Source organism: Fukomys damarensis, unplaced genomic scaffold, assembly GCF_012274545.1.
Source record: "Fukomys damarensis isolate Sample0158 unplaced genomic scaffold, DMR_v1.0_HiC HiC_scaffold_30, whole genome shotgun sequence".
In the NCBI taxonomy this organism is placed as follows: Eukaryota; Metazoa; Chordata; class Mammalia; order Rodentia; family Bathyergidae; genus Fukomys; species Fukomys damarensis.
The window spans coordinates 30,908,160-30,922,615 of record NW_022900942.1 but is presented as its reverse complement, the minus strand read 5'-3'; the positions used below and the strand labels follow the sequence as shown (position 1 = coordinate 30,922,615).

General features: G+C 33.4%; 1 protein-coding gene across 1 annotated transcript in view; it reads left to right on the top strand.

Moving 5' to 3' along the window:
• Positions 1-11,417, top strand: part of CUNH18orf54 (chromosome unknown C18orf54 homolog) — a 30,234-nt gene extending 18,817 nt beyond the window's left edge. The window contains exons 7-9 of the mRNA NM_001371789.1: positions 3,751-3,882; positions 5,977-6,047; positions 10,966-11,417. Of these exons, the coding sequence (NP_001358718.1) occupies positions 3,751-3,882; positions 5,977-6,047; positions 10,966-11,026 (264 nt within the window). The 3' untranslated portion in view covers positions 11,027-11,417. The remainder of the gene's footprint in view (positions 1-3,750; positions 3,883-5,976; positions 6,048-10,965) is intronic.
• The last annotated feature ends 3,039 nt before the right edge of the window (positions 11,418-14,456 follow it).

Below are 14,456 nucleotides of genomic sequence, written 5' to 3'. Positions count from 1 at the left end.
TTGGGCGTTTATTTTTTCCATTTCTTTCTTATGCTGGGCCTTCATGGCTTCTATCATGGTCCTGAGCTCATCTATTTTTTTGTCAGTTTCTGCTCCAGAGTCTCGAATCATGACTTCCATTTTGCTCACTATCTCTGTGGTTATCTGGGAAATTATTTCTGTTTTGAATTTTTCTAGAGCCTGATTGATCTGTTTTGTTACTTCCTGTGCTTTGAGTTCAGGGTGTCCTGGTATTTCACTATTGGCCTTTTCATCCTCATATGTCCTACTGTTTGCCATTGGTGAACTGGAAGTCTGTCCTTGTTTCTTGCTTAAGTGTTTTCTCATTTTTATTTTTGTTGTAGGACTGTCGTTGGTTTAATCTCTGGGTTAACACCCAAATCTTCCTGATATGGCTGTGCCCTACCTTCTGTGTCTCTAACGACCCATAGACATTCTCATCTTCATAACATCAGAGAAAACAGCTCATCAAATCAACCGCAATGCTTTACCCCAACTGATACAATCAGCAACACATTAAGATCAAGCACAACTTGGACACTGACCACCTGTGGTAGTCACTAGTCTATCACCCTTAAATCATTTGAATTAAATTGAAATCAAGAAGCAGTCCAGAACATGTCTGCAGTGAACAAAATTTCAATATAGTGTATTTACCATTTAATGGCTCAGACAGAGCGAGGATGCAAAACCCCTGGTCTCAGCTGATGGCTGAACCCCATGATGCTGACTGACCTCGGGCTGCAAGATTGAGTTCCCCAACCTTCTGAATGGTTGAACTCTGCAATGTTCTATTACAGGTTTCCCACACCCTTTCTTTAATGATGTTCAAAGTTGGGAACTCAGAATAATACCCTTGATGACTACCTCTGCCTCTGCAGAGTGGGTCCAAAGACTGGCACAGTCAGGAGGTCTGAGAGCGCGGGGGCGGTGTATGGGGGTTCAGGGGCTTCCACGCGGCTACCTTCCTGGCACTGGAACGATGGCTGCTAGGTTGGGAGCAGGCATGTCTCTCCTTCCCGCAGTGGATTGGGGCCCAGGCTACCTTCTTAGTGCTCAAGGAATGGCAGCTGGGGAGGGAGAAGGCATGGCTCTCCTTCTTGTGGTGGATCGGGGCCCAGGCTACCTTCTGGCTGGAGTGAGGGCTGCCGGGCGGGAGAAGGCATGGTTCTCCTAACCGTGCTTTTTTCTGGGCTCCTGTTGCATGGAGAGTTGTTTTCCACCCTTGCACTTTCAGTCTATGGGCTTCTTTTTGCACTAGTTGTGTTTCTTGTATACAACATATTGTCGGATTTTGCTTCTTAATCCATTCTGCCAGTCTTCTCTTAATTGGTGAATTGAGGCCATTGACATTGATGGTTATAACTGATATGTACCGACTTCTTATTGTCATGTTACTGTCCTTTTGTTGACTCTTTTACTTTTTCCCCCTCTCCTTTTAGTTTCTTGCCTTGCCTATTTGATTTGCTCTGTTGGGCCTCATGGTGTTGTGATCTTCTTGGTCTTTTTCTAGGATATTGTTTAGAATTCCTTGTAGTGCTGGTTTGGTATTCATGAAGTTTCTCAGGTGTTCTTTGTCATGGAAGTATCTTATTTCTCCGTCCATTTTGAAAGAGAGTTTTGCAGGATACGTCAGTCTAGGTTGGAGGTTGTTTTCTTTTAGGACTTGAAATGCCACACTCCAGGCTCTCCTTTACCCGAGGGTTTGTGTTGAAAAGTCTGCTGTGATTCTGATGGGCCTTCCTTTGCATGTGATTTGTTTCTTTTCTCTCACTGCTTGTAGTATTTTGTTTTTCTGTTGGGTTTCTGGGATCTCGATTATTATATGTCTAGGTGTAGAGCTTTTTTTTATCCTGGCTAGTTGGAGTCCTATATGCCTCACTTATCTGTATGTCTAATTCTTCCCCTCTGTTTGGGAAATTTTCTGTTGTTAATTCTGTGAACAGCTTTTTAAAGTCCTTTGTATTTTCTTCTGCTACTTCATGTATCCCTATCAGTCTTATATTATTCTTTTTTGCAACATCTAGGAGTTGTTGGATCAATTTCTCATGATCCCTTACTGTTTTTAAGAGAGCTGTCCTTTCACGGTCACTGTCTGCTATCCTACCTTCTGTATCTGAGATTCTATCTTTGCATTCTTTTATTGTATTGTGTACACTTTCAGTAGAGTTTTTAATCTCCTGGATATCTGTTTGAATATGTTTTATGGATTTCATTTCTTTCCTATGTTAGGCATTCTTTGTTTCCATTTCTTTCTTATGCTGGGCCTTCATGGCTTCTGTTATGGTCCTGAGCTCATCGATTTTTTTGTCAGCTTCTGTTCTAGAGTTTCAAATCGTGACTTTCATTTTGCTCACTATCTGTATGGTTATCTGGGAAATTATTTCTGTTTTGAATTTTTCTAGAGCCTGATTGACCTGTTTTGTTACTTTCTGTGCTGTGAGTTCTGAGTGTTCTGGAGGTTCATCAGACTTTTCATCCTCCTTTGCCCTACTGTTTGCCATTGGTGAACTGGAAGTCTGTCTTTGTATCTTGCTTAAGTGTTTTCTCATGTTTATTTTTGCTGTTGGGTTGTCCTTGATTCAATCTCTGGGTTATTAAATCCTCCTGATATTGTTGCTCTTCAGCCCCCAACTCTCTAATGACTCAGACATTCCCACTTGCTGGCTGGCATTGGAAGGGCAGTAGTGTTGGCACCCACCAGAGAGGGCGTGTCCACCCAGATCCGTGGGCTGGGCCCAGGCTGGTGGAAGGAGATGTGGTATCCAAGCCGAGGTACTTTCCCCGGTTCTCACCTTGCTGGCTGGCATTGAAGGGTAGCAATGGCGGCACCCAATCAGAGATGGCGTGGCTACCTGGACCCTTGGGGTGGGCCCTATAATTGAAATTTAAATAGTACCTATACTGTACTGTCCATGCCAAACAAAGTTAAATTACAGACATTTTAATAGGCTTCTTTACAACTTTGTGTATACCTGTCAGGACATAGCAACTCATTTGAAGGATATAAAATAATAGTTTGTTAAAACTTTTAAAAAAGACATTTAAAATATCCCTTACAGATTATCTGGAAAGACTCCTGGCTACGTTATGTGACTAAGTGCTGTGGCCTTCTTTGGGAATAAACTCAGTGATAATTGAGATTCTAGTGTTATTAAGGTAGTTCTTTAGATGTGTGGCCCTGAAGAGGTAAAAAGCCAGCACTTTCTGTATGGAAAGCACATTTTAAAATTTGTAAAGAATATTGTATGTGAAATTTTAGTTCCCACTCAACAGATAACCAGTTTCATTTAGATTTCTGAAAAGATCATGTTGGTGTACCTACTCTCTGAAGACATTTAAAGCTATCATATTAACTGTACTATATTACTTTTTGGAAAAATAAACATGTACTGTTCACTTTTTTTTTTTTTTTTTTTTTTTTTTTGGTACCGGGGATTGAACTCAGGTCCTTGCTCATGCAAGGCAGTCCACCAAACCACTGAGCTAAATCCCCGGCCCAGTACTGTTCACTTTTAAAGAGCAAGTTTTAGAAGGACATGTCAAACATTTAATTATAATTTTCTCTAACTTCATTTGGGGACTAGGTATGGGGAAGTAATAAGTTGCAATTTTGATTTTTTTAAAAAACTTTATTAACATTCGTTTGGATTTTTGCATTATTTTATATTAGGGAAATAGTACAAAATAAAAAATTCTTTTCTTAGGTTTGAATGGTTAAGCTCATATACTTACCTGTTTTGATTTTAGAGCTCTACCCTTTCAGGAGGCAAACATCATGGTCCTGTTGAAGCCTTAAAACAAATGTTATTTAATCTTCAAGCTGTACAAGAAAGTTTTAATCAAAATAGAACTATAGAACCAAAAGAAAAAATTAAACAGGTAAGCACAAACTTGATGTATGAATTGAAAGCTATGAATTTGTAAAAATATTTCTTTTTACATCTTTTTCAGACCAACTTCTAGTTCTTTGTTATAAGCATACCAGTATGCCACATAGCCAATGTTGTAGAGTTGCATTGCTATTTTTTTAGGAAGTGATTTATTCATATTTAATACTATTGAGACTTCTGAAGGTTTTTTTAACCTCAGTGTATTTTTATGATTTAAATCCCAATACCTTATTTAGATATGATGATGTTATATCTGCAGTATGAATTACAAAAGTGTTTTTTAAAGCCCTACAGAATTAAAATGTATGGCCCACATTGTAGTTATGTTGGAAGCCTAAAAAAACCTTTTCAGTATTAAGATTTATTTATCTATCTTTGTCATGTGATGTTTACTTTTGTTACTATGTATTTATTGACTCTTTTGAATACTAATGTTTTATTTTAGGACCATTGTGTTTTTAAACTGTGTATCCTTGAAATTTGAAACTGTTTCTGCTTTTTGCTATTTTTTCTATGGGAATGAATTTTCTTCATCTAAGTATAGTGTTTAAAAACAAAGCCCTTTCAAATCTAAATTCTAATTCTGCCACCTACTAGAAAATGGAACATTTATGCAAATAAATCACTTACATTCTTTAGTTTGTTTTATTCTTTAATTGACAAAAAATTTTATATATTTTGGTGAATAATCTCTTTTGAAAAAAATATATATATTTGTAGTGTGAAATGGATAAATTAAGTTGATATACATTGCCTCATATTTTTTGTGATGAGAACACTTAAAATCTTTCTTAGCAAAATTCAGGTATATAATACATTGTTACTAACTAGAGTCACCATACTGTATAATAGCTTTCTTGAATTCATTCCTAGTAATTGTAGTCTCTTGTTTGACTAGTATCTCCCTAACTACCAACTATCCTACCACTCACTGGTAGTTACACTCTAGCCCTATATGTTATATTTTTTAAGATTCTACATGTGCATTAAATCATGCAGTATTTTGTCTTTCTGAACATGGATTATTTTTCTAATCAGTTTCCTTTTCTGCAGAAGGAGGTTATTGAGAACACACAGTACTTTGAGACAAACTATATTTAATACTGACAATAAATGCTTAGTTAAGTTGTAGCTCCTTTTATTGTCAGTCTTTTGTTACTGTTATTCAGTAGAGCTTTATGAAATTCAGTTTTCATTACAAATGAGTAGATCAGTTCTTAAGAAGTACTATAGACTTCATTTGAATTGTATTTAAAAATTTTCCTCTGGACATCCTAGTAATCATAGTATTACATATTACATCCTTCTTTTAAATATCACTGAACCATAATCTTTTCAATAATGGTATAATTTTTTAGCCAAGGTTTGATATATTATTTTTTTTTGTGGTACCAGGGATTGAACTCAGGATCTTGAGCTTGTGAGGCAGGTGTGGTACCACTGAGCTAAATTCCCAGCCTTCAAGATTTGATTTTTATTTATTACTTTTTTTCATTGAGTTTATTGCTACGTTTTAGGTACACAGTACAGTTACATTCATCATTAGGATCTTGTACCTTTACATGACAGATCTTGGTTCTCATTTTTTCCCCATACTCCTGCCCTCCCTTTACCCCTTCCACCCTTCCCTATTTATGAAAACTTTGTTTCCATTTTTTAATTTTTTCATATTTTTTCTCTTCCCTTATTTCCTTTCCCCTACCATTCCCACTTCCCCTACACCTTTAGCCCTTTTCTTCCTATTTCACATTGTCAGTTTTACCATTTGGATTTTATTTACACTTTTAGTTTTTCACACCACAGAAACTGTTTGGTATTTATGCATGTAAGATTTGATTTTTTAATGGACATATTTTTAGAAGCAAATCAAAGGTGAACCTAAATGATAGTTGTAGAATTTTTAGAGTAAATGAGAAGTAAAAATATTTAATGCTGTCCTGAAAACTGTTTGCTGGAAATAATTCTTTGGAAATACAGAAAATATTTTTAATATTAATTAATCACATTTTAAATGGCACTTAATTTTATAATTATAAAATATTTAAAATGTTATATTCTAATTTGTTGTTGTTTTTAATAATAGGTTTCAGAAGATGATTTCTCTAAATTACATTTGAAAGAAAATATGATTCCAATTACTAAGTCTCTTCAAAAGTAAGTATTTTTTACTATTATGGATGCAAATCCACCTTGCTCTTTCCTTTGACTGAAGTCAGGGTGGAATTAAGTAGTTGCAAGATTAGAAGTGTCCTAGGGATATACTTATGCTTCTTAGAACATATTAACTTTAAGAAAAAGATTGCTTTCTCTTAAATCTATGCTATTTCCTATTTGAAATGTTCTAAGGACCCAATGAGATACTTCACACTTTTAAATTATAACAGATATGAATGGTTTAGATTCTCTTAATTTTTAATAAATGATAACAATTTGAGATGGTATTGTTGTGGATCCCCTCTAATAATAACTTGTTATTTTCATATTTCTTTAGGATAAAAGTAATAGTCCTAAGTGTATTATTTGGCACATAGTCACAGAAATCTAAAGTAGATACAATGACCTAGAAATATAGATAGGTCTAATTTTCTTAGTTACATTGTCTTTTATAGAAAAGTAGATAATGCTGCAAGTCTCAGCTACAGTTATGTTGCCATAATACTTGCATGTAGTATTGTATATACTAGGATAGTAGAAATCAAGGATAATGATGAGTAACATTGAATTATTTAGCAAATGTCAGTGCTTTTGTTACTTCTAAGTGATAAAACTTACTCAAAATTACCTAGTAAGAAGTAAAATTGAGACTTGAACTTGCGATTTGAAAAGCTGTGTTAGAAACACTCATTAATGATAATAGTGAATTGTTCATTGAGATTAAGTGCAGGACCTCAGTAGATCTAGGTTAAAGACCACATTCTTCTTTTAAATTTTAAAGTGAATGACCTTTCCCTTGTTCTTAAGAGCTTTGATAGTGAACTTGTGTTTAAGTACTTACCTTAAGAGGTGGATACTGATCCATAGGTTCTTTCAACATTTGCTAGAATTAAAATAACTTTTCTCCTACTATAAACAATTAGCTTTAAAGAGTAAGCATCTTCAGAAGATACAGATTGTACTTGAGATGTTTTATTGACCCTTTTAAGGTGAAAATCTTATTATAGTGGACCCTTGGCTTATGAACTAAGTTGGTCAGTTAAAGGCTTAGGCTCCTTCTTCTACATAGCCTTCAAAGTCTTTCTTCTATATACAATTAGATCTTAGTGTCTTTTGAGAGACATTAGCCCAAGATTTTTCAGTTAACCCTGCACAGGAAAGCATGTTATAATGTTCCTTCCAGAACCCTTTAAGGGTTGAATCTGTATCTGATACCATCTGGGAGCACGAGTGGCTGGCATTTGAGTTGTAACTCAAGACATGGTTCATAAGTTAAAACTAAAATTTTGGTCATAATCCAAGCTGTTCGTATGTCAGATTGGTTGTAAGGCAAGGGTCCATTGTACATAACTTCTTATTCCTGAACTAATAGCTTTTATTTTTAACAGTTGTGTGGCTAACTAGTTTTAAGGCATCTTAGCCTTGGGGAGTGCCAAGCTTCTGGTTTGGGTTCTCTTCTTTCTTGTAGACACTTGATGTTCTCCCATTAGAAATACTTGTTTTCTAGGAGGACTTATTACAGCTGAGGTATACAGCAGGAGATCCAAAGATAGAGTGAATGTTTAAACTAAAATAATATTTTATTGCATTAAAAGATCTATTGTCAAAAACAATGGATTTGTTCAAAGTGAGGGCAAGTCTTTGGAAAGAAGGGGGTGAATGGCAATATGTAGTTAATGTAATTCATTTTTAAAATTTAAACATGTACCATATTTGTTTATCAACCATTTATAGCAGCTTCTGCCAAATAAAAAAATTACCTTGTATCCTTATTCAACTTACTCACCAGATCTGGCACCAGCTGACCTCTGACTCTTTCCCAAAGTCAAAATAACAATAAAAAGTTAACGTCTTGAATTAATTTAGAATGTCAGGGCAGCCAACAGCACAACTAAACATGAAAGGATTTTTTGAGCTTCAGAAAGTGGCAAGAATGATGAGATACACATATTTAAAGCAAGAGGGAATATCTTGAGGGGGATTAATGGCAATTTGCCATTTACTGTAATTGAAAAAAGTCACTATTTTGGTCACACCTAGTAAATGACAAATAACAACTTAGGATGTTTTTCCAGGATTCTTCTTAGAGTAGGAATCAAATTGTAGTGGTTTTGTTTGTATCCCTATACTACTTCACCTTGTCTTATATATTCCATATTAGAAATTCAGTAAAAACATTAACTGCAACCCCTATAATAAAAGTTTTGCATTTTTAGCAAATGAAAGAATTGTAGTTTTTGAGCAAGAGGTTTTCCTAGAATCTTTTATAGCATGAAGACAACCCATGAAAAATCAGTAGTAATATATCTCTCATATACTTTGAAGGTCAATAATTTCAGACGACTGCAAAATCATCCTTCAAAATAATTTATATTTAGCTTTGGAAAATGTTTATAGATAATTTGGAAACAACTGGAAAAGATTTTTGTAATTTTCAATACTAAAGGCCACATCAGACTTAATGATAGTTAGAAAGTTGTCCACTTTCTCAGTTTTTTCCTGTTCAGTTTTCTAGTCTTCATTCCATAGTAGAGATAGATAGAACTACTGCTCAGACTTGCAAAATATGACCTTATTTTCTTTATTCTAAAAATGTTTATGCTTTACCTTTTAGAGAATAGGAGGCATTGAAAGACAATGAAAAACCTTTCATTCATTTTTTTTCTGGGTAATAGGCTTAATATAGGCAAGAAAAGAATAACAATATTAAGGTACTGAAGTCACTATGAATAAATTAAAATATAACTAAGCTGCCTTTATATAGTTTGTAACTGAGTTTCTGTAGTTGTATGTACTGTAAACACCACAGATAAGATACATTAAGAATTTCTTCAGGATTTTTTAAAAAAAATTTAGTTTGTTTGTACGTGGGTATAGTACATAATGTCTACATTCCTTGTGGGAGGTTGGTATGCATACATAACACATCTTTATTGTACTGGGGATAGAACCCAGGGATCCACACATGTTAGATATATGATCTGCCACTGAGCTACATCCCCAGATATAACACATCTTAATTCCTTGTTTTTATCCCTTTTCCCTTCCTTCTCTCCCTCCTCTACCCATTCCTGGAACCCCTTCCTGTTTTCTATTTTATTTTACTCTGGGTTTCTCCTATAAGCGAAACAATGTGATATTTAAGTTTGTGTGTCAGATTTATTTCAGTTACCAGTGTGATCTTAAGGTGTATACATTTTCCTACAAATGACTCGTTTATTTTTCTTTATGGCAGAGTAGTATTCCATTGTGTGTAAATACCACATTTTCTCTATCCATTCATCTATTGATGGACATAATGTTTGCAAATGACTACTTGTTGTGGTAACCTTATCGTTGATGTTTCCCTCATTAGCCATTTGTTTTTAAAGGTTGCAGAGAAGAAAATCAAGAAAAATTTTTTCTCACAACTTTATTTCCACTTTTTACACATACATTTAAAGTAATAATTATTTTTTGGTAGCCACTCAGCCAAGTAGATTCATTGTTGTAGTCTAAGGAGGGCAGATAGAAGTTAAATGAAAAGAAATGCACACTGAGTATGGAAACTCAGAATGTCACATTTTTATTTAACTTTTTTATTCCTTTCTGCCATACCATACATTTTTCTTTTCTTTGTTTCCAGTTCTCTCTTTTCTTTCATTTTCCTAGCCACTGTTTTTACACGGAAATAGAATTGAAATCAATTATATTGAATTATGTATTTGCGTATTAAAACTTTTTGATATGATAATATATATTTCTTTAGTCATGAATTTAAAGTAATACATGCAAAATACAAGTTAAAAGTAATTTTATAAAAGCCATATCTGTGTTAAAGCTTTTTGCATAGCTTGAATTAAAAAAAAACCCTTCTTTTATGTGTTCCAATGTACTAATGAGAAAGGAAATTTGGGAAAGCGTCAATGTTGGGTCACCAGTAAGTCCTCATTGTTTGGTGGGTGAACAGTTAGGCATATTGTCAGTTACATCATATGGAATTCTATACTATGGGCAAAAAACTTAGATCATGTTTGTTCTATCAGTGGGTTTACTAAGACTTGTAAGAGAGTATCTGTTATCATACTGAAATATTGATGATTGTAAAAGGTATTTTGAGATACCTCCAGTGGCATTTAGGTGATATAAAAAGTTTTGTGGCTTCTGTGGTATTTAAGGTTACATATACTGGTCTGTTGCTTGTATTCATAATTGAAGGCAATTCAGTATTAACTTGAGCTGAAAAGCACGACAGAGAAAATTGGAATATTCAGAGGAAGTTTGGAAAATTAGGAGCTCCTCATTGTTTTGTTTTGTTTTGTTTTTTGAATGACAGTTTTTGCGGTGAGATGTGATATACAACGTTGGCCTTACTTTAAGCCACATTGTTAATGTAGTTCAACATTATCCACCATTATTGGATGTCACTGTTTTTTTTCCCCCACTCAGTAAAAATGATTTTCTTTAGAACTGTAACTGACCCTTAAGTGGTGTTTAGAAAATATTAAACTATCCTGAGTGTAAATGTTAAAAATGAATTTAGTCTGTTATTTCCTCAGTGGTAGTCACAGCATACTAAAAGAAATCATTTTGTAGAGTTGTGGGGAAAAGTACATGGGAACAATGCTTTGTTAAGTATGATGACATCTATTATTATTATTGGAATATTTGGCAAATTAATTTAAAAAGATATATGTCAGTACTGTAATATAATTTTAAGTAAATGTTAACACAACATTAGATACATTATTTTAACTCTGAACTAGTTAGATATCAAGGTTTTATAAGGAACAGATTCCAAATTTGATATTTATATTCTTTAACTTCATCTCTCATACTAATTTTGAAATTAATAATGTAATCACTGTTTCTTGTTGTCTTCATTGGCTTTTCAATCCTAAATCTTGGTTTATAATATGTTTAATACTTTTAAACAAAGGGCCTTGCACCATTTATCTCGCCTGAGGGACTTGGTTGATGATACCAGTGGAAAAGAGTGACCGAAAATGTGAAGAGGGAAGTAAAACTGTCACCACAATAACTACGAACAAATATGTATTTTTTCTTATTACTTCATTGGACAAAGTAAATACAAGCTATACATTATTCTAACATTGGTTGAACTATTTTTCTAAAGAAATAACCTTGAAAATATCCATAGGATTTGTGACTTATCCTCATTTTGTTCCAAAAATAGAATGTGAATTCATAATAGCCCACAATGTATCCTGAAGTCATCTTACTTCACTCTTCAGGCCAGCAAATGTTTAATATTTAAGGATGAATGATTTCTGTTCTTAACACTTTCCTGGACCTAACCTTCTGTAGTATCATCATTTTATCATTTGATTCTGGAATATTGTTTTCTAGCTTCTATCTATAATCTCTTAAGTGGACCTTTTAAAAATAATAAACTTAGCATGCAGTTTTAAGCAGCTTAAATAAATACCAAAATTTTTATAATGTAATATGGAAGTCTGTTACTTATAAATTTCAAAAATTAAAATAAAAATTAAAGATGTAAATGACCTCCATTTAACAGTGAATGAGTGATGTGGTGCTAAAAGGAGTGTTACTTAATATTGTGACATCCAACAGAACCTCCTCATTTAATGAATACTTCGATTCTGTGAAAGGTAATTTTTTTTGCTTTTGTGGTACTGGGAATTGAACTTGGGTCCTTGCGCTTGCGAGTCAGGCTCCGAAAGCACTGAGCTAAATCTCCAGCCCCTTGGTAATATTGATAATACATGACATTTTATGAATCATTTTGGAGGGGAGATATTTGAGTATTTAATATTAGAGCTTTTTCCAGATTTTAGTTTTAGGGTCAGCTGCAGCTATTAAAAATAATGACGTAGTTGCTAAATGTTTTATGAAATTTGAGACTTAACTTAAAAGAAAATGAATTTGGGCAACCAGAAAGTAACTATTTAAAGCCATGTTTTAAGAGTTGATTTTTTTTTTAAGCCTTCTGTGCTTTCACAGTTTATCTCTAGCTAGATACTTGGAGAGCTCTGTAATTTTGCAAGTTCTACCAAGTATACATTAATATTTCCAGTAAGTTGGAAATATATTTATCAAAACTAAAAATTAAGTAATCAGAAATAACTAATATATTTTAAAAGCCTGTTGAAATTAAGGAAAATCTGCAGATATGTATAAATACTGCAAATTAGCACTTTACCCAAATGACACCATCTTTGCTAAGTAGACTTACTGCTAAATAGGAATTTATAGGCACATAATTGAAGAATTTGTTTTCCACATTATGAAGAGGCACTAATTAATATCTTTGTTATAGAATTGACATGTCAAACACTGTAGAGTGAACCCTGCCATCTTTCCCTCCTTGGTGTGAGTTTCTCCCTATATGTGTCTGGCTGGTTTGAGAGGCTCTTACTGATAGGTTTTTGTTTACTCTGTGGAAATCTTTTTTTTTGACACTTACATACTCTTTAATGATTATGATGTATGGCAAAGCAAATAGCTTAAGGAGGTATTACTTTGAAGATCAAATAAAGGCTGGCTTTTTAAAATACAAATTTAATTTAGTGAGCATAACATGGGTCTAGGTGTGTCATATTTCAGGCCTGGTAAAATCTTCTATTAGACAAATTCTAAGGAATGCAGAGAAGATGAAGGTAATAATTTCTATGTTAATTATGTGTTGACAATACATAACATATACTGTGCCTGGAAGCACCTCCAAAAAGTTTATGCACTAATGACTCTGGATAATATTGATTTTGTTAGTGCCTGGATTTACAAGAGTATCTCCAGTGCTAAACAAGAGAAGCTGTTCTAAAATTGTATGTTACAACTAATATTTTAAGGAACTTTATGCTTATGAAATGAGTATTAATTATGTTTTCATTTTCTATAAATATGGAAGGGTTTAGTCTTTTACCTAAAAAAGGAATTAGTTTTATCAAAATTATTAATTCTAGGGGGCTGAGGATTTAGCTCAGCGGTTCGGTGGCCTGCCTTGCAAGCACAAGTACCCGAGTTCAGTCCCTGGTACAAAAAAAAAAAAAAAAAGTATTAATTCTAACTTTCTTAAAAGAAATAGGAGTCAGTGAATCTCAAATCAAAATGTATAAATGAAGCTGGGCATTGTGGCACATGCCTTTGATCCCAGAACTTGGGAGGCTGAGGCAGGAGGATCACTGTTAAGTTCAAGACCAGCCTGGGCTATATAGTGAGTTCTAGGTCAGTCTCAACTACATAGTGAGACCCTGTCAAAAAAAAAGTCTAAATGATAAATATATCCTTAATTCATGTGGGTCTTTAAAATTTTTTGATTCCTAGGGGGAAAAAAAGGGGCCACCCATATGGAAACTGTTGAGAATTTAAAGCAAATAATGAGAAAATCATATTTTAAAAATTGCATTTTGAGTATAAAATTTTACCTTAGTCTTTTAGGTAGATTGACAAAATATTTAGAAAAAAATTAAAAATTTTTGATATTTTCAAGTTTCTAAATTAAGTATAAAAAATATAATGAAGTTCTATTCCAAAAATTATTTGGGATCAATGGCCAGTGTGTGGTGGAGTGTCCAGGCTGAAATATTTTTTCTACCAATACAAATTTTACTTTCAGTTTTTTTGTGTGTGTTTGTTCAATCTTATAGAGATATCTGACCAAATTGGGGGACTGTTTCTTGGTTTTAATTTATGTATATATCTGTCTAGTTGTATTACTCCTTGTTAAAATTTATAATTGTGATTTTTTTTTTGTATTTTGTATTTAATGGTCTATCATGACATTTTGTTAAATTTTATGTAGTTATAAAAAAGTCACAGATAACCATGATTCCTTGTTTTTACCCTGTGTTTAAATATGTGAAATTGTTCTTACAGATTTGAAATTCTCTTTCATTTTTTTTCTGTATCACCATTCACTCTATATTTTTAAACCTATTTGGTAGAAGGGCTGTGAAGAAGTGAAGTAGTCAAAAGGAAAAGTGACAAAAGAAGCAAAATACTATTTCAGAGCAATTGAACTTTTCTTCAGATGTGCAAGACTGTGTATCTAGTCCATTTATAGATTGGATGTTTCATGCCTGTTTATATAGTGTGTTGGATTGTCTTATAATTGGGGTAAATGTAGACCCAAACCTGAACACAATTATATTTTTAGATATTTTGTCTGTTACTCTTTCTTTCCTTCCCTTCCTCTTTCTCTCATCATATTTCTCTATAATTGTTTTTCTGTTTTGGACAAAACAAAACAAAAAAAAAGAAACCATGGTTCTTTATTATCTCAGTTTATTTTTATCTTAGACAGGAATGTTTTATGCAACAGCTGTTTTCACAATTTAACAACTTTTATCCATCTTTTATTACAGTGGAGTAGTTTATTTTCTAATACCTATTTCAAGCTTTAACACCTCAAACTCAAATTTTGTCTTTTATACTGAAGCTAGA